Source organism: Tachypleus tridentatus, chromosome 2 (genome assembly GCF_004210375.1).
Source record: "Tachypleus tridentatus isolate NWPU-2018 chromosome 2, ASM421037v1, whole genome shotgun sequence".
NCBI lineage: Eukaryota > Metazoa > Arthropoda > Merostomata > Xiphosura > Limulidae > Tachypleus > Tachypleus tridentatus.
This window is the reverse complement of record NC_134826.1, coordinates 51,308,408-51,330,307: the sequence shown is the minus strand read 5'-3', so window position 1 is coordinate 51,330,307 and position 21,900 is coordinate 51,308,408. Positions and strand designations below refer to the sequence as shown.

The 21,900-nt window shown below is 37.1% G+C and overlaps 1 protein-coding gene across 2 annotated transcripts in view; it reads left to right on the top strand.

The window, feature by feature from the left end:
* The window catches only part of LOC143243788 (uncharacterized), a 91,911-nt gene that overhangs the window by 7,768 nt on the left and 62,243 nt on the right, over positions 1-21,900 (top strand). Inside the window, exon 1 of one of the 2 annotated variants that reach the window (XM_076487449.1) lies at positions 18,172-18,354. The exons of the other annotated variant lie outside the window; for it this stretch is intronic. Coding sequence (XP_076343564.1) covers positions 18,307-18,354 — 48 coding nt within the window. The 5' untranslated portion in view covers positions 18,172-18,306. Of the gene's footprint in view, positions 1-18,171; positions 18,355-21,900 lie in introns of those variants that run through there. 2 annotated transcript variants of the gene reach the window in all.

Sequence of the window (21,900 nt, the reverse complement as noted above, 5' to 3'; positions counted from 1 at the left end):
TGAGCCGCTCTGCTGCAGTTAACAAATAAACGATGTTGCTGCCACCTGTAGGTAGTATTTGAAAGAAATTCAACTAGTATGAGTCAGTTTTCACTTTCTTCAGACTTTGTTTACTTAGATTATAATGTATATTGAGACCGTGTGTTTAATGTCCCAAACTTACCACCATTAGTTCTCGACTACATCATTTTAACGCCACTATTTGTTTGTTAATAACCAAACATTGTTTCTAACAACCAGCATATTTATTCTAGTATAAATTGAGTTGATGGCATGAAACCAGAATAAAATATGTTCCATTTATCCTCACTCTTTGTTTACTAGGTTTGTCTGTTTTTGAGCAAAGCCAAGTTAACTTATCTTCTATTTTCACCGCATTGAATCGAACTCTGCGTTGACTAACCGAGACACATGTTTATAAGGTTTTTCATCTTAGGTACTGAATTGTTTTTGTTTTATTTGTGTTGCATAAGTTACTCAATGATATATTCCAAAAGTTCGAATAAAATATTTTTCCAATCACTAGTCATCTGTAATCATTGAAACTAGAAATCAATATTTGTCGGTTATTTTTAACTTTTCTATTTCCATTTTGCCCTCTGGCGAGGAGTGATGTGTTTACTTACTAGTTCAAATAACTTCTCCAATACTGCCCATGAGTTCTGTCGCTTTAAGCCTTGTTTACTTTTAGTTAAGCTTTTTCCCGCCACATTTGACAATTTTCCAAGAAACACTACGTAATAAGCAAATAGATATAGTTACTTAGAGCTCGAAACGTCGTCTGCCATGGTGAGAAATATGAGGTAGTAAATCATTCTACTTTATATTTGAGTTTCTTAAATTATCTGTAGTTCGGAATATGTTGAAATATAGTGGTAAGGATTTGATCGCTAGCTGTTGATAAACAGAAGAGCTACATTGACTTATACAACCCATGCTCAGTAGCACAGGGAGGGGGTGCGTTTGCAAGCTTGTAACGCTAGAAACAGGGTTTCGATACTCTTGGTGGACACTGAAGAGATAGTTCATTCTGTAGCTTTGCCTTTAGTTACAAAGAAATAAATCAACTACCCCTAAATCAACTTATCTTCTTTACCAATCACCTAATTCGTGATGATGAGACAGCCACTAGATGTAAAAACGTGTCTCAGGATGGCTGGTATGGGTATTAACACTTTTATCAAAATAAAGCAGAGAAAAACGTTTCGACTTTCTTAACCTGAAGATGACCTAAGAAGGTTGAAACGTTGTTCTCTTCTTTATTTTGGTAAAAGTGTTAATACTCGTACCAGACGTCCTGAGATATGATCACCTAAATACACACGTCATTTCATACCAACCAATCCTGTTTACCACTCATTTAATTGTGTATGCATACGTCATTTGATACCAACCAATCCTGTTTACTACTCATCTCATTGTACATGCATACGTCGCATGAAATCGGCCTATTTGACACTGTATTTACAAGAATATGAAAGCTTTAAAAAATACAGACAGTTTATTTAGCCTTGTATCTCCGGGAGTCTTTCTGTCACTTTTGGGAGGAGGGGACTATTCAAGGAGCCTTCCGGAAGTCCCGGGAGACGTTTCAGTAGGTTGTGCTGCTCACTGACTGGCATGAATAATTACAAGGTTGACAACTGTAAGGAAAATTTAGGAAGCAAAAAAAAAACAACATAATAATTTATCTATAATATGTGTTGATCTTACTGCTGAGTAACTTTATATATTTATCGGTTACAGAACATAAGGAAAATTAATTTGAAAAAAAAAAGGGTGAATAGTTTTGTTTGTTTGTTTGTCCTTTTAGAGCAAAGCCACATTGGGCTGTCTGCTATGCCCTACGCGGAGAATCGAACCTTGGAATTGTGGTGCATTGTAACTATGTATTTTGTATGCAAACCCGTATATAATTTCATATAACCAATAAAATCGTGGATTCACAAATAATTTGGTGCATAATTGGTTTAGAAAAATGCCGCATCCCACAATGGTACAGCAGTATGTTTGCGGACTTATAACAGTAGAATCCGGGTTACGATACCAGTGATGGGTAGTGCACAGATAGCCCGTTGTATAGCTTTTTGCGTAATTGTAAACATAAAAAAAAATCATCCACTAACTATGGACCCCCAAGAGCGGCATAGCCGTATGTCTGTTCACTTACAATGCTAGAAACCAGGTTTCGATACCAGTAGTGGGGAGATCACAGATAACCTGTAGTGTATTTTTGTGCTTAACTACAGACATGAAAACATCCATCGATAGGTAATTCGAGAGTAAATTAAACGAAATATGAAAAGACTCTCCCATCAACGCGACCCTAACAACAAGCTCTCTGGTGGAAGACAAGTTTCACTGGTGAAATAGGGGCTGGTGTTGTTTAGAAATCGTAAATTTAATATCAGCCAAGTATATTTGATGATATATAGATTCCAAGCAAATGGTATGTCCTCGAAAAGTAGGAAAACTTGAAATCAATTTTAATTATATGTTAATTAATAACGCAGCAATACACTGTAACCTAGGCCGCGCTTGGCATAGTGATTAGCATGCCAAACTGTGTATCTAAAGGTGCCAGGTTCACGTCTCCTCACCGAAAAAATGCGCTTCACGTTTTGAGGCAATGGGAATGTCATAATAGTGGTGGTTTAACTCCCACTGTAAGATTAAAATAGCCCAAGAGTAAGCGGCAAGAACTGGTTTCTTTCTAACCTGTAAGTTGAAATCCAAGGGCGATTACCCCAGCTAGCCCTTGTACAGTTTTGTACAACTTTCTGAAACAACCAACTGACACGTGTGTGTGTGTATGTATCAACAATTGTTGGTAATCTTGCTATCGGATGTGCAAGAAACAGCTGAACAAAAGCTAGTTAGTGTGGCTAAGAAGGTGTATTTGATTGATTTGCGCTAACAATACAAAAGGGATACACCTGACCTACCGTTTAGCGTGTCTGGACAGTCAATTCAAGGATTCAGAACACCGATTACCTCAATAGAGACGAACGCGTTCTTTTGGCAGAAACGGATCGCGAACCCTGGATCCTTGAATTGACTCTCCAGACACGCTAAACGGTAGGTAGCTACTCCAACAGTTCAAAATTACAAACGGTTATACACATGAAAACCATGTTTATCATTGCGCGAAATTCTGTAACAATCTAATGAAATACCAGAATATATTTAATCTATTTCGCAGCAGGAGAACACTGGTGTATCTATAGATATAATGTACATATCTTCAATCAGTCGAGCTACTTTAACGTGGAAGGAACGACCTCTTTCTTTAACGTGTTAAACTACTATAAGGCACGAAAAATATGTCTTAATACAATAGTTTTACCTCGTATATTGTTTTCAAACAAAGAGCTTAACCTAATTCCCAGTGTTTTATAAGAAATGTGGGCTTAATGCAACGCAAAGAAATTCTCATTATTTTGTTTGCCAAAAAAAGGGCCATTGTACATCGTGTAAATAGTAGTGTTCAGAGAAATCTACTTTACAGAACGGCACAAATACAGTAGTTCATTATGTAGGTCTGTGCTTAAATACAAACAAAATATTCGTGAAGTAAGTACTAAGACAAAAGTACGTCGTTTCTTAATAAAACTGCAATAGATTTCTAAAATGTAATAATAAAAAAAGCCTAGCATTCAGGGTCGTTGAACTAATCTTAGCGAAGGCTAGTATTGGTGAACGGACATCACGTATAATAAACGGTGCAGATATGTGCTTAAGGAAAAACATTTGTAAAGTGTAAACCTTTTCGTTGTGGTTAGTTTCGTCATGAAAGCGCACAAAAATCTGTATATTCAACTATGACATACGCATAGTGCTGCTGACACTTTATATGGAAATGGTCAACATTTTTCTCGAGCTGGGATGTAACATGCATTTCAATATCGGGTTAGTTTTCAACATAACAGATTTGAGGACACTTTTCCTTCTTGTTGGTATCTTTATATATACTGTTCATTTTTTCCAACTATTCGGATTAACGATTTGTTTTTTTTTTTTAAATTTTGCCCAAAGCTACTCGAGGGCTATCTGCGCTAGCCGTCCCTAATTTAGCAATGTAAGAATAGAGGGGAGGCAGCTAGCTAGTCATCACCACCCACCGCTAGCTCTTGGACTACACTTTTATTACCCACGAATAGTGAGATTCATCGTCACATTATAACGCCCCCACGGCTGAAAACGTCACACTGTTTAGTGTGACGGGGATGTGAACCTGCGACCCTCGAATTACGAGTCCTGCGCCTTCAGTATTGATGTCCAACCATGAGCACGTAGGTTTTGCAACTTTCTTACACGATCGTTGTTCACGATGTTAAAAAAAAACTGGACTTAAACAAATGTAGGTTTTCTAACATCCGGACACGAACATTATTCAAAGTGTCCGGATGTTTGTTTAACTTGTGCTGATTTGTAACATTAAGTAAATACAGTGTCGCAAGTTAAGCCGATTCGCATACTATGGAATAGTTGGCAGTTTTCTGACGTGCCATTGCATGACTATTTTAAGACACTTAAAACATTGTACATGATTTGTTTCTTTTTGAAAGCAAATGACGTACTTGTTAAACTCTCTGGAATTATCTCGTTAGTTGACAGAACAATAACCCTAAAACAAACAAACAAACAAACACCCATCAGATGTATAACATGCTAACTTCGTCTTGCCTATCGTAGTAATCTAACCTTTATATTATAATAATATGAACTTTCGAGTTTATCTCTGAACCACCAGGAAAGAACTGATACCTGATGCAGGCTTTGTTTTGGTGTTATTAAGGGCGAAGTTACATAATGTAGTTTCGGCCGAAAAAACTATATGACTGATAGTCACTTCCGCTATTCGGTTAACATTCAGAAATGAGTTAGAATAAAACTTGATTTGCTGGTTTCATTCGTAATATGTTTGTTGAGATACAGCTGTATTAAAATAAATATCCAATCTATAGGTATCCAAAAGAAACACGGCGAAGAAATTGATAATGTAGTATTATTATGATACGTATCAGCTTGTATTTAGAAATAAGTGAGAAAGAAAAAAAATACATATATTTTGTGGGTTATTTGTTAAAAATAGTTTACACTTATTTGGTATTTTCAGTCTAAACGATGTGTATTTGTGGATTCAGGCGTAGCTCACCCTAATTTTGAAAGAATAACCAAAGGTAAAAAACCAACTAATAAACAGCATTTGTCACTATAAGGTCTTTGTCAGGCTTCCAATCGAATAAGGGAATGTACTGTCATTTACCTAACGCAACCACGAATAAAATCGCAAAACGTGGTCAGTGGAAACTCAGCTTGAACCTTGGTCTTTCCGATTCACAGCATGGCACGCTTACCCAGTGCTCGAAATGGAAGCAAACAGGAAGCGGGGTGGTTTGTGGAATTTTCAAGTTTGAAAAAAAGAAAAGAGTCCAATTGGTTTTTGTATAATTTTAATTTAGGTCAATGTGTCCAGTCAGAAATACGCCCTCTGGAGTATTATAGTTTATTTTGATTTATTATCCCATCTTGCCACCCATACTGGCGTAAAAGGAGGACGAAAACGAAGGGGTAGGTGGGGTACCCCTAAGCAAATGTGAAAGTAAAAGGGCGGTTTTAACTCTGCAAAAAAGTAGTGGATGGTTTTAGGTCTTCCTGAAAGACCTGAGATGGAATTCAACCCCCACAGGGGTTTTTCAGGTGTGCAGTTGGTCATAGATTGTACACCTGTAAAACTATTTAAGATTTTGGTTTAAAATTGAACTACATAAGTAAGTTCCAATAATTATTGAAAATAAGGTAATTAAGATTATAAAAAATCCATTCCAGAGTTGATAAATGAATGTATTTATTACTTTTTTATTTTTCCGTCAATTGTTACTAGGCCTGACATGAGGTGAACTAAGATGTCATGTATTAAAATATGATGAAGTTTAACTGTGTAGATGAAAAAAAAAAAGATCCTTAGGAAAAATTCTGTTGCCGCACTTCAAACACAACACTTTGGACTAAGTCGCGCATGCTCAGTTTAATATTTCAATGAAAATAGTAACAGTAAAGAGAAACCACGAAATGTAAATATCATTTTATAGAGGATCGAGTAAACATTCTACTTATTATATGGTTATCACTACTCTGGGTCTAAATGGCACCACGGCCCTGCATGGCCAGGTGGTTAAGGCACTCGACTCGTAATCTGATGGTGGCGGGTTCGAATCCCCGTCACACCAAACATGCTCCCTCTTTCTGCCGTGGGATCGTTGTAATGTGACGGTCAATTCCACTATTCGTTGGTAAAAGAGTGGCCCAAGAGTTGGTGGTTGGTGGTGATGACTAGCTGCTTTCCGTCTAGTCTTACACTACTAAATAGGGACGGCTAGCGCATATAGCTCTTTTGTAACTTTGCGCAAAATTCAAAACAAACCAAACAAACAAATCTAAATGTTACCACGTTTGTAAATCGTTTGAATGAATGGATATCTATAGAAGTATCTTTCCTATCATTTGAAAGCACATTTCATATTCTTGCAAACAAGTGTCGACATAACAATATTCAGAAGATAACCTACTGTGTAGCATTCTATTGAAGAACAAACGTTACTAACGTACGTTTTCAGATGACCTTTACTCATTTGTTTATAATGGAAAACAACACGAGTGGGTTATCTGTGTACTGTCCCACGCGAATATTGAAACCAGATTTTGAGGGTTATAAGTTTTCTTACTTTATCCACCGAGGGATTCAGTCTCTTAGATTCTGGTAGAAAAATACTCATTACTGAATTTGTATCCTGTATCGTAGATAGAGATGTTTCTATATGTCGAATATTATTTTTATATTGAATTAAGCACAAAGTTACATGATGGGCTATCTGTGCTCCGCCCACCGCGCGTATCGAAACCCCGGTTTTTTAGCGTTGTAAGTCCACAGACATATTGTTCTACCACTTTGAAGCTATCTCGGAAATGCTACTGTATAGATTCATTAATATAATTTTATTAAAACTGTGCGTGCCACGAATTCATGGAATTTCTTCCTGAAGTACAATTGGATAATTCTGTTAGCACAACTTCTTCACGCCCCGGACACGCGAAAGGAAGTTTGTTGTTCTAGTTGTGTTCGCTGATGTTTCTGTTATAGTAAGATAGTGGCTTTTCTGAAACCTTCAAATAATGAACTTTTGCTTGACTGACATCACTGACGACGCATTTATTTATTATAAATACGTTAACAGTATATTAATTCACGTTTAATGCGGTGATACATGACTCGTTTTTGCCTCTCTCCTATTACTAAATACGTGAACATTAGTTCAAAACTTGCTTCTAAAAAATCGAGGCGTATAGGAAGGCAAGATTGGTGATTGGCTGCACAACAAACATCAATCGGTGTTCGTAACACACGTCATATATAATATCGTTAATCGTGTAATAGGAATACACACAATATTCGTATTGAAAAAAATTGTTGTTTATGGAGAAATAGTACTAATAATATAACTAGGTAACATTTAGGAGCAAAGATGCCCATAATAAAGATCTGAGAGTAATAGATGAAAAAATACTGACATAAATAAAAACCACGTTATAACCATGGAAACGAAAGTTAAATAAATAGATGCGAACGATGAAAAGAGGAAAGTTGGAGATAGATAGAGAAATGAAAAGTATAAATAGAAACATGACAGATGAAGAAATAAGTATGACGGGTAAAAAATAAGTTAGGAAAGAACGTATGGCAAGGGAATAAGTAACATTAAAAATAGTACAGAGATTAAAGCAGACGAAATATTACAAACATTGTTAGAAAAATAACAGACAAAAGCTAACACGTGGTGTTATGAGAGTAACTGACAAAAGCTAACACGTGGTATTATGAGAGTAACAGAAAAAAGCTGACACGTGGTGTAATGAGAGTAACTGACGAAAGCTAACACGTGGTGTTATGAGAGTAACTGACAAAAGCTGACACGTGGTGTAATGAGAGTAACAGACAAAAGCTAACATGTAGAGTTATTAAAAGTATCAGATGAAACCTAACATACATTTTATAAGGTTAACTGCAGAAAGCTAACATAATGTTATAAGAGTAGCAGACAAAAGGTAAACAAAATTTAGTAAGAATTCGTGAGTCAACAACTATTGTTGCTGATCATTCTTAAGTGACTACAATACTAGTAGACTTATTATGAAAGTTTATGTTTATTTTTTGTCACGTACTACCGAAATTACAATAATTACCGAATATTTGTTGACGGGAAAGTTGTGTATAATAATAATAACTAACGAACCTTGGACCTTCTTTAGAGACTCATACTCCCCTAGTGGGAAAGTGAAATACGTTTTATCCATCACAAATAAGGTGGCCTGGCATGGCCAGGTGGCTAAGGTGCTCCATTCATAATCCGAGGATCAAGGGTTCGAATCTCCACACCAAACATGCTCGCCCTTTCAGCCTTATGGGCGTTATAATGTATCGTCCAATCCCACTATTTTTGGGTGAAAGAGTAGCCCAAGGCTTGGCGGTAGATGGTGATGACTATCTGCCTTCCCTGTAGTTTTACACTGCTAAATTAGGGACGGCTAGCGCAGATAGCCCTTGTGTAGCTTTGCGCGAAATTCAAAACAATCAAGCAGTACAAATTGGTGTGCTCTTGATAAAGACGTCAGGGAAGAGGAAGAAATGGTGACTAATAAATGCATGTTTATTAAGGATATTAATTATAGAGAAAGATGTGCCTGATAACAATATATATCTGTAGGTAGAGAAACAAACTATTACTGAAAGAGAGATGATAATTGGAAAGTGAACAGATGGAGAGCTGTTGTTTTGTAATTAAGCACAGAACTAAAGAACGGGCTATCTGTGCCCTGCCCACCACGGGTATCGAAACCCTTCTTTTTTAGCGTTGTAATTCCGCAGATATGCAGTTGTGCGAGATCATAGATGGATAAATTAAGGGAACAGATAAAGAATATTTTGTTTGGAGGGGGCTATCTGTGCTAGCCGTCCCTAATTTAACAGTGTAAGACCAGAGAGAAGGCAGCTCATCATCACCACCCACCGCCAACTCTTGGGCTACTCTTTCACCCAAGAATAGTGGGATTGGCCGATACATTATAACGCCCCCAAGGCTGAAAGGGCGAGCATGTTTGGTGCGACAGGAATTCGAACCCGCGACCCTCAGATTACGAATCGGGTGCCCGTACCACCTGGCCATGCCGGGACCTGGTAACATTTTGTTATTAAGAGTTCTTAAGAAATCGGTGTTCGATAAGAGAGACGAAAGAGAGAGAGAGATAAAGCACTAAAAAAAGACAGAATAGATGCTCAAGGTTTATGATAGAGAGATAGAAAAAAATCTTATCTAACAACATATTCAGTATATATGTATCGATATATTAACGTTGTTAAAATAAAGTGAAAGTACAGAGGAGACAGTTTATTAAATAGTGCAATTACATTTTGTAGAAGGATTCAGGTATCATGAAATTACTGTGTGAAAATAGTTTGTTTGTTTTTTTGCTTCCATTTATGTTTGCTTTTGGAGAGTTGTGTATCTCAGAACGGCTGGTATGGGTATTAACACTTTTACCAAAATAAAGAAGAGAACAACGTTTCAACCTTCTTAGGTCATCTTCAGGTTAAGAAGGTCAAAACGTTGTTCTCTGCTTTATTAATAAAAGTGTTAATAACCAAACTAGTCGTTCTGAGATATATGTTTACTTCAAGATTTTGGGATGCTAAAGTTACTTCATCCAAATACTTTGGTAATCAAAAGTTAGCGATCAAACGCTGGATATCAACGTTTTTGGAACTATGGAAATTTTAAAACATCAGAATTAAAGTAGAATGATTTATTACCTCATATTTCTCACCATGGCAGACGACGTTTCGAGCTCTAAGTAACTATATCTATTTGCTTATTACGTAGTGTTTCTTGGAAAATTGTCAAACATGGCGGGAAAAAGCTTAACTAAAAGTAAACAAGGCTTAAAGCGACAGAAATCATGGGCGGTATTGGAGAAGTTATTTGAACTAGTAAGTAAACACATCACTCCTCGCCAGGGGGCAAAATGGAAATAGAAAAGTTAAAAATAACCGACAAATATTGATTTCTAGTTTCAATGATTACAGATGACTAGTGATTGGAAAAATATTTTATTCGAACTTTTGGAATATATCATTGAGTAACTTATGCAACACAAATAAAACAAAAACAATTCAGTACCTAAGATGAAAAACCTTATAAACATGTGTCTCGGTTAGTCAACGCAGAGTTCGATTCGATGCGGTGAAAATAGAAGATAAGTTAACTTGGCTTTGCTCAAAAACAGACAAACCTAGTAAACAAAGAGTGAGGATAAATGGAACATATTTTATTCTGGTTTCATGCCATCAACTCAATTTATACTAGAATAAATATGCTGGTTGTTAGAAACAATGTTTGGTTATTAATAAACAAATAGAGGCCCGGCATGGCCAAGCGTGTTAAGGCGTGCGACTCGTAATCCGATGGTCGCGGGTTCGCATCCCCGTCGCGCCAAACATGCTCGCCATTTCAGCCGTGAGGGCGTTATAATGTGACGGTCAATCCCACTATTCGTTGGTAAAAGAGTAGCCCAAGAGTTGGCGGTGGGTGGTGATAACTAGCTGCCTTTCCTCTAGTCTTGCACTGCTAAATTAGGAACGGATAGCACAGATAGCCCTCGAGTAGCTTTGTGCGAAATTCAGAAAACCAAACCAAACAAACAAATAATATAAGTGGCGTTAAAATGAGGTAGTCGAGAACTAATGGTGGTAAGTTTGGGACATTAAACTCACGGTCTCAGTATACATTACAGTCTGCCTCTAGTGGCAGAGTGTTGCTGTGTCTGCTTACTCACGCCGTGGGGGGGGGAGGTAGAGCACAGATAGCTCATTGTGTAGCTTAGTGCATAATTTCAATTAACCAACCAGCCATTATAATCTCAGTAGACAACGTTTGAAGAAGGTAAAAATGGACTCGGACTAGATGAATTTCTGCGAACTGCTATCTGTATGTCAAGACAGTCATTTGTTTATATGTTTTAATATATTCATATAAAGCTAACGAAAGGCCATTAGTACTAACCTTGCCTCATTTGAAGTAGTAAACCAAAGAAAAACTCTTGGATGTGTAGTTTAATTTCTTCTCAACAGGAGAAAAAGCTGTTCGGAATACTTCGAAAGTTGATATTCATTCCAGCCACGTCAGAAAACTGGACTAACATTGACACCCTGTCTGTAAATCTATACACGACGTGCACCTATTTACAGCTGTTTTAGATTAATAGAAACAAGTGGTTAAATTATTATTATTGTATTTCACTGTCGTCTTGTTGATTGGCAAGAAACAAAATTCTGTTGGTTGTTTTTCTCTGCTTTTGTTTTCTGTCTGCCACACAATGGTGCATCTGCTCTGTGTCTACTAGGAATAAGAGAACCGCAGATTTTACTGTTGTAAGTTCGTAAACTTACCACTGACCCATTAGAAAGTAATATCACTTGTAATTCCTCCACCAGTGGATCAGCGGTAAGTCTGAAGGCTTATGACTCTAAATACTGGGTTTCGACATCCGTGGTGGGTACAGTACAGTATATATAATAATAATAAAACATTTACTTTCTTCGTTATTGAAAAGTGTAATGAAATCGATTAGTGGTGGTATTTGATTCAAACGTTATACGTGTTTGAGTCAAGTTATAATAGAGAGATCATTCTTTTATTATAGCTTGGGTGGTTTTTCTTCGTGTAATGTTTTTGATAAGATAATCTAAGACAAGTAAGGACGTTGAGAATGTAAACTTTCATAAGACTTGTTCACTAATGGAAGCAACCGAAGTGTAGATTAATGTTTACTAATGGAAGAAACCAAAATGTAGATTCGTGTTCACTGATGGAATGAACTAAAATATAGATTTGTGTTCACTAATGAAATAATTTCAGTTAATACTACCAAGAGGATATTCTGTTTTTCAAATTCGTCCTGAAAAAATTCTCTATAAACGTGAATTACAGTTCTTTGTTTTAAACCAGAAACGTGGCAATGCTCTAGACGTGTCATCCAGTTTAAAAACAGACTAAGAGGACAGCTGATATTGAAAGTTCAAACTAATAAATCAGTCAGTATTCTTAAGATCTGAATTAATATTGTTTTTAAATGTGTGTCCTTGAAAACTAGCTGTATCCATCAAGGGGAATCGAAACCCTGATTTTAGCGTTGAAAATCCGAAAACTTACCACTGTCCCAGCGGGGGTAGGGTGTACTTTAAAACCTTATATTATAGGATAGTTCGGTTGACGGTGAAAACTGTGAAATTTCTGATTTTAGAAAAAATATAATAAAAATGTGGACTACTTCTCGTATTCACGACGATGAAAATTAAGGGATATAGTTCCTTAGAGCAGTGTTATATTTGTTTATGTGTTTGTGGTACTTAAGGTTAAAGGAAAGTTGATGGTATCAGAAGTTAATGGTGTGTGCAGAAACAAAAACAACACAGACAGGCAACAATAAAAAGAGTTAAAACGACGTCAGCTAATGGTATTTTTAGAATTAGTGGAAAAACTTAGTGGTCTAACACATTAGTTGTTTGAAGATGTATCAGTCAAGATAAAACCTGGACTCTTATCATCAACATCAGCTATTTTCAAGATGAAATTTGTTCCCCAGACTGATCACAGAAACGGGTACTGAGAAGCGTTAAGTAGGTCCACCTGGTGGATATTTCTGGAGTAACTTCCTGTTCCACTGTGCTAAAGCCGCAGACGCTGCGATTACAATCTTGGGTATTTTTAACACTAGTTTTACTACCACGCAAAGTTAAACGTGCATTTATTTTAGTCAACAAGAGAGAGAGGAGGTTCGTTCTGAATTTTTCTTTCTTTTAGAAAGTAAGCGCATTTCAGGGGCGTAGATCCTGGGGGGGATGGAAGGTATGCATCCCCCCTTCATTTTAGGTGGGGGGTATGGTGCATACAATCATCTCCCCCTACAGTTTGATCTGTTGAATTGTTTTATTGCATCACAGGCCTACAAATTGTGTGTTTCTTCTTGTGATTCTTGTATTCTTACCAATCGAATTATATAATTAGGCATAGATGTAGGCTTTTTCAGCAGCCGAAATGTACATCTTTAATATAGGCGTGCTTCTAAGCTTTTCGATCTAAGCGATAGTTCGTAAGTAGGCCTAAGTATACATGCAAGTATCGTGACAACAAGATTACTCTGTGACTGCATGTTCACAGTTTTCAGGTTCACGTAATCAGAGATTACCAATTTGCAAATTGAACAGTCCACATAAGTGGTTGCAAAAATCATTCCCCCCATCGGGTGTAAAAAATCTCCGCCCCTGGCGCATTTAGATTTTTTTTATAAACCTTCAAACAAAGAAAATAAGGAATATCGTAACGGTTTTGTTTTAAATTTACTTAAAGCTACTCGATGACCTCCTACGTCTATCTCCAACGAGATAGACCAGAGGGATAGCAAGTAGTGAAAGTCGCCCACCATCAACCCTTGAGCTATGCTTTAAGAAGAAAAAGGTGTAATTTATCGTCAAATCATGAGCCTCACGGATGGAAAGATTGAACATTTTCGGTTACGGATTTGAACTTGTGACCTGTGTATTGGGAGTCGAGTGCCCTAAACCACTTCAAAGTGACAAAATATTTTTATGAAGTATTTCGATTTTCATTAAAAACTACAAAACCTAAGATACAATTTCCCCTTTTTAGTTTTGGAAAATCACTCATTAATGGATTGATTCGGAAGAATCGAGCAAGGACTGGGCAGGAAAACGCGTTTTTTAGTTTTCGTTGTAAAGGTGCAATACTACGCAATGGGCTATATGTGCTCTGCTTACCACGAGTATCAAAACTTGTTTTTAGCATTATAAGGCTGTGGACGTACTGGTCAGGTAGGTAGCACGGTTGACTCGCAATCTGAGGGTTGCGGGTTAGAAACCCTTTTCCACCAAACATGGTCAACCCTTTCAGCTGTTGAGGCATTATAAATTCACAGTCAATTCCACTAGAGCGCAGACAGCTCTCTTGTAGCTTGGGGTGAAATTTAAAACAGGAAAACAAACCTGTAGACGTGCCACCGATCCACTGGGGAGAGGGGGACTTATTAATGGCTAAAAAAAAAAGGCAGAAATAAACAAGGACTCAGGTGGAACAACTTCAATATTATTGTTTGGTTTGCTTTTGAATTTCGCGCAAAGCTACACAAGGGCTATCTACGCTAGCCGTCCATAATTTTGCAGTGTAAGACTAGAGGAAAGGCAGCTAGTCATCACTCTTGGACTACTCTTACCAACAAATAGTGGGATTGACCGTACATTATAACATCCCCACGGCTGAACTGGTGAGCAGGTTTGGTGCGACGGGGATTCGAACCCGCGACTCTCGTATTATGAGTCGAACGCCTTAACCCACCTGACCATGCCGAGCCACCCATTTGTGAATCATTAGACCTATTTAATTAAACGTTAGAATTATTCTTATGCATTAGAATATGTATGTTTATGTTCCAAAAACTTTAAAATTAATAAGTAGGATAAATGATAGAATTACTTATTGCTGCGCTGTTCGATTCGAGAGTCGTTTGAATTCTTCGTCTGTGTGAAACAAAACAACAGCAGAGACGTTGTGTAAAACGTTTTTATAACAACAGTTGTTATGGTGTAAACACCTTCTTCAAGCTTGCGAAACATTAATTGTAATTAATTATACTTATCATGAAATATTAGGCTTATTATATTTTTAACATTGAATTATTTTTCTAGTCCCGTAGGGATTTTCGAGGATTAGAAGACTGTATATTAGTTTTATTCCAACAATATAACGTACAATATTCACCATGTCCATTTCCATCTACGATTTTGGCTCAATCCAGAGCTCGTAAAGCCAGTTAGGACACAACAAACATCGTTCTGGCAGGATCGCTATTTATATAAGCCATTTTCTGTAACCAAAGTTTTTTTATGGTTTGGCTGTCTTTTTCAATCTTACGAAGCAGGATTATAATTAATTATACCTGTTACAAGACATCAGTATTAAGCGGTGTTAAAAGTATAATAATATAGCTGAAGATAATGTTTTATAATAAGAATAATTGATTAATACCAGGTCCACCAGTCTTCGGATTTACAACGCTAAAGTCAGGAGTTCGAATTTCTTCGGTGGGCACATTAATACCAGAGTAGATCAAAATAATCTGATACAAATAAAGAGCTGTTTTTTAATGTTATGAAAGCAGGAAATTTGCCTGTATGAAAAGAATGCTTTAAATTGGATATTTTCTAACATGTGGATGCCAAATAAGGAAAAGAAAATTGAAGCAATTGACGTGTGGTTCTCAAGGTGCTTTCTGATGGTAAGTTGGACAAGTAAGACCTGACTTGAAGATATTTTTGTCAAGAGTAAGTTGCAGAAGGAAACGTCTGGCCGACATAAGAAAGAAACGGTTGAAGTTTTTCTCACAGGTTATGAGAAAAGAAGAAATTGAAACTCTGGTCGTAACTGGAAAGGTTGAAGGAAGGAGAGACCGTGGAAAACATAGGTTAACTTTGACTACGAGTTTGATTAAGTGGATGCGTTGATATAAGAAATTCTTTGGACGCCAAGGAGAATAGATCTGTGTAAAGACATACTCACCAACGTCCTGTTTAAATATGGTACAAAGAGAGAAAGAGATTTGTGTAAACCCATGGTCACCAACATTCTGTTTGGATATGGTACATAGAGAGAAAGCGAAATTGAATATTTTCTATTAAACATTTAGAAAGAGAATGTAATAAAGACTTTTGGTACATAAAAATGGAAACGCCTGCATCATAGGTGTTTTAAAAGTTGTTGTTTTATAGCGTGAGACCACAGAATGAGTTGACTGCGCTCTGCTAACTGCAAGGAATTGAATCTTGGATTTTTTTTGCAGAATTTCGTAAGCTTACTGCTGTTCCCGCCTGGGGACGTTGGCGAAGAACTGATCTCTTTAAAGTAACGTGAAAGATGGTTTGTTTGTTTTGAATTTCGCGCAAAGCTACACAAGGGCTATCTGCGCTAGCCAGCAGGGTAAAAATAGAGGAAAGGCAGCTAGTAATCACTACCCGCCGCCAACTGTTGAACTACTCTTTTACCAACAAGTAGTGGGATCGACCGTAACATTATAATACCTCACGACTGAAAGAACAATCATGTTTGTTGTGACGGGGATTCGAACCTGCGACCCTCAGATTGTGAGTCGAGTGCCCTAACCACCTGGTCATGCCGGACCATAATAAGTAAAACCTTTCCTAATTGAATCAATGTCCAGGACAAGAAAACGTCAAATATAGATGATTTGTCAAAACAGTTTGCTTCTCTGAATATATCTTAATCAGAAACAGATAGGTAATTAACAATTCGCATAAAAATCACATACAGAAAACATTATTGTGGAGGATAAAATACAGTTGCCTCCAAAAAACGTAAAAGTATTTAGTGTATCGATTGTTTGTTTGGTTTTTTGAATTTCGCGCAAAGCTTTTCGAGGGCTATCTGCGCTAGCCGTCCATAATTTAGTAGTGTAAGCCTAGAGGGAAGGCAGCTAGTTATCTCTTGGGATACTCTTTTACCAACGAATAGGGGGATTGATCGTCACATTATAACGCCCTCACGGCTGAAAGGGCGAGCATGTGTGGTGCGACGGGGCGGCGAACTCGCGACTCTCAGATTACGAGTCGCACGCCTTAACCCACCTGGCCATGCCGGGCCTGGTTTATCGATATTTATATTTTTATTAAATATTTTTTGCGTAATTTTGTCAATTTCATTTGTCATTTTGATAAAGTAAACTCTTGAAGAAACTTCTGAAAACAATCTTTTTGTAAACATAAGATTATAGTGGAAAACTATTATCACAATACCATACCATACAGAAATAATGTTTATTTATGCGAACAACTTTAAATTGGAAATATGTATCTTGAAAACAACAACAGCAAAACACAGATATCACTGGTCTTTTGTTCTACGGTATTTTAAAATGCAATGACGTTACCAAGCAACATAAACGCATACTATATACACGTTTATGGCGTTACCGAGCAACATAACTGCTTAACGGGGAAGCGTAATTAATTGACATATACAGATATTCATCACTTCTTATATGTAATTCTTTGATCGAACAATGATATATTTTTATCGGATTAGGTCATGTTTTGTTTAGGAGCTGTGAAGCATTTATCATTTTAATTTATGTTTTCGTTTTCTTTGATGAAAATCTCGAAACACTTTTTGTCAATTCTCAACAAGATTTAGTAGCCCAAGAGTTGGAGGTGGATGGTGATGACTAACTAAGTGCCTTCCCTTTAGCCTTACACTGCAAAATTAGAGACGGCTAGCGCAGATAGCCCTCGTGTAGCTATGCACGAAATTCAAACCAAACCACACCACTATTTACTGATGGGGTATTCTGTGTATTTTAAGTTCGAATGAATTCACTGATTTATTTTTGTCATTTGTTTACATTGAATGCTGCAACAGGGTAAAACCAATAATCTTCAATATGTGGACCCCATATATAAATATGTTTAGTTTTTGGTGCTTTCGTATAATATTATGTGCATGTTTTTGTTGACGTCATTAATTTTAGTTACGTGGTAAGTCTGATGAATAAGTTGCTCCCTCTATTTTGTATTTCTCCTCTCTACACTTGGAAGGACTGTTTTAGGCTTTGGTTTAACAAGACAACTCCTGTACGACAAATTAACTAAAAGTGGAACCTTCTTGAATTTTTGTCTTCGTCTCTGAAATGCGTAGAATACTTAACGAATGTCAGGCTTGAAATATTTTGGCTTTTTCATTTATTTCTACTGTAAGGTGTATTCGATGTTTCGTTCAGACCGAGTTATTATCACTATTTATTCTTTACATAGAAACAAAGTTGTTTGTTTGGTTTATGAAACATTTAAGTCGTATGGATGAAGAAAAGGGGCTGAAGAAAGAGAATTCCGGTTTTATCTCCTCCCTCGTGCTCTTCATCAGTTCTGTGTTCTGTTTCTAACGGCGAATGACGTCAAGGTATCATGCGCATGGCATTTGCTTAGGATCCGTAGGCACAGCACGCGCTAGCAGGTCGTTATTGTTAACTTCTTTGGCCCAGAAGACACACAATAGTAAATTGTAGCGAGCTGGTGCGGCCATCGTGGGACAGTACCTTTGTCTGTTTGCTCCTAGGAACCACTCTCTGTCAAACCATAAAACTCCGAATATCGGACTAGCTCTCTACCAGATGTTGCGTTGCGATAAAGTGTTCGACATTGAACACAGCCCAGGAAAGGTAAGATCTCGACTTTTAATTTTAGGTTAAATACGACATAGCTACTTAGTGGATTATCTGTGCTCTGCACAATTTTGCTTAATACTTACGACTAAGAATTAGAAAGTTGAATAATGAATATGAATAATTATGTCAATGCTTCTACATCACCTCTTTCCTTCATCCCATTGGGGTGATGACATATAATTCCCGATTAGAACGTTTTGCTGGTTGTCCAGATTTACACTTACCACGCTACATTTTGTTCAGAGTAAGACCCAGCATGGCCAGGTGGTTAAGGCACTCGACTCGTAACTACAGTAGTTTAGAATCAAACTATTGAACTAGACTGTCGAAGCGTTAAAATAAAAGTAATTATGAAAAGAGTTTGTCTGTGTTTTCGTAAATCTGTTTTTGTGTGAGGTAAAGATAGTGCCAACAATCTGGGTCCGGCATAGCATGTTGGTTAGGCCACTCTACTCGTAATCCGAGGGTCGCAGGTTCGAATCCCCGTCACACCAAACATGCTCGCCCTTTTAGCCGTAGGGACGTTATAATTGACAGTCAATTCCACTATTCGTTGATAAAAGAGTCGTCCAACAGTTGGCGGTGGGAAATGAATGAGTGACTGCCTTCTCTCTAGTCTTAAACTGCTAAATTATGGACAGCTAGCGCAGATAGTCCTCGTGTAGCTTTTCACGAAATTCAAAAACAAACAAACAAAAAATTTGTAAACGAAAACAAGTGGACATTTCGGCCAAAACTGACGTAACTATATGAAAATAAAATCAATAATCAAGGGTTTTATTTGGAATATTGTTAAAAATAAAAAGAAGCGCCATGGATTTTCGAATCTTGAAAAAAGATGCACGTGTCTTTCTTTCAATTGTCATTAAGTTGTCGTGTCTCTAAGTCGAAGCCTGAAATTTACTCGTCCTGTAGAGGGAGCAGTCATCTCTTCAGGATTTCTGTTTAGATAAGGTAATTTGATCCCGTGATGATACATTAAAGTTATAGTGTGATCCATTTGACGTAGGATTTCCAGTTATTTCTTTATAAAAGTAAAATTATTTAACAGTAAATGCAATGTGTTACATTTCACACAAAAAACCTTAAGGAAGGCTATATATAATTGATAACCTTATAGATTATTTTTACATACGGTTCTAATTAATTCTTTCATTCCCAGTATTATCCACCTGTTTTGACATCGTTTGCTCATGGTGAGGTTCAGATGTTATAAGTGTAAGCGGCTGATCAAAACAATGAGGTGAAACCCCCAATTTTTTTGTGTAAATTACCCAGGGGCTCTTGCAGTGACGAGCAGTATTAATTACTAAATTATGACATTTGTGATTTTATTTCTATGTGACTCTTATGTTGTTGGAGGCCTTTGTAACCAATGAACTTATGGATTCACTGACGTAAATAATTCGTAATAGTGCGTTTAAAATACCAACGGTGATCCATTTCGGTAATTCTATGGTTAAGCTAGTCTCACTGTGTATTTATTTTATTTTAATTCATTGTACTTAAACCTGGTGTTTTGTGGTTACTGTTAAAATGTAATTCATTGTGTTCAAACCTGGTGTCTTGTGGTTACTGTTAAAGTGTAATTCATTGTGTTCAAACCTGGTGTCTTGTGGTTACTGTTAAAGTGTAATTTGTTATGTTCAAACCTGGTGTCTTGTGGTTACTGTTAAAGTGTAATTTGTTGTGTTCAAACCTGGTGTCTTGTGGTTACTGTTAAAGTGTAATTTGTTGTGTTCAAACCTGGTGTCTTGTGGTTACTGTAAAAGTGTAATTTATTGTGTTTACACCTGGTGTGTTATAGTTAATGTTAAAGTGTAATTCATTGTATATAAACTTGGATTCTTGTGGTTACTGTTAAAGTGTTACTAATTGTGTTCAAACCTGGTGTCTTGAGGTTGCTGTTAAAGTGTAATTCATGGTGTTTAAACTTGGGACCTTGTGGTTACTGTTGACTAAATGGTGTTTTAGTTTACAAGTTATAGGCTAGAGGGAAGGCAAACTTCCCTACTCAAGAACCCTCTCACCAACTCTTGGGCTATTCTTTTATCAACAAAAAGTGGGACTGACCTTAGTTTTAATGCCTCTGCAGCTGAAATGGCGAGCGTGTTTATTATAATGAGGTTTACGTCTCGTAAGGAACACATACATGTATATAGATTTGGTTGTACTTTTCCATGCACAAAAGTTAGAATTTTGTATTCGGGTGATTACAAACATTATCTGATTAGAGCATTATGTTAGGAGGAAACAGTTCAACTTTGTTATCCACCTAACTGATGATGCTAACAAGGTCATTAATATAAACTGAATGTTATCGAGTTACAGCACCTTAGATAGAAACAACAAATGGTCGAGTTTAGAACGTAATGAAGTACTGTTTCTTTATTATTGGTTCAATAAAAGGGATTCTCAGCGTTTCGGTACACACACACAATGATCATGTCATATTATCAGCGTTTCGGTACACACACACAATGATAATGTCATATTCTCAGCGTTTCGGTACACACACACAATGATCATGTCATATTATCAGCGTTTCGGTACACACACACAATGATCATGTCATATTATCAGCGTTTCGGTACACACACACAATGATCATGTCATATTATCAGCGTTTCGGTACACACACACAGTGATCATATTTCCACTGTATATTGTTGTCTTGGTAATTTTCTTTTCATTCCTCAAATTATGGATTCGTCTGTTCATCCATTCGGTTTTTATCGACCATATTTTTAAATTGTTTACCAAGGAAAATAGTGAGGTGCAAACTGTGATGCCATATATGGGTGGGGGTTTAGATCATTTACCTGTAAAAACAATATGGTTCCAGCTGTCAAGCTGTATTTGGGTGGGTGTTAGATTATTTACCTATAGAAACAATATGGTTCCAGCTGTGAAGCCGTATTTGGATGGGGGTGAGATTACTTGCCTAGAGAAACATTATGGTTTTAGCTGTCAAGCTGTATTTGGTGATAAATAAATACGGCAGTTCACTTATTGAGTTCGTTTTCATATTAAAAGATACTTGATATATACATAAGTAGCAAGTGGCTCAGTGGCCTGCAAGTGGACCAAAATGGCCAGGTAGTTAGGGCGCTGGAGTCGTAATCTAAGGGTCGCGGGTTCAAATTCCTATCACACCAAACATGCTCGCCCTTTCAGCTGTGCGGGGGTTATATTGTTATTCATTAGTAAAAGAGTAGCCCAAGAGTTGGCGGTGGGTAGTGATGACTAGCTCCCTTTCTTCTAGTCTCGGCTAAATTAGGGGCGGCTAGCGCAAATACCTCTCGTGTAGTTTTGCGCGAAATTCAAAATAAACCAAATAATTACTGAATCAAACCAATCTGTAATACTTAGTGTACGTGTTGAAGTTGTGCGAATTAAATATTGGTGGTTACTACAGTTAGTGGGCCTGCGCGAGCACATAACTCTAACTGTCCTTTAGTTCATAAATGTTCGTATTCCTCTGAATGTTAACAGGTACATCTTCAGTGAATTTCACGTTTTAAACTTATTTCTCGAAAC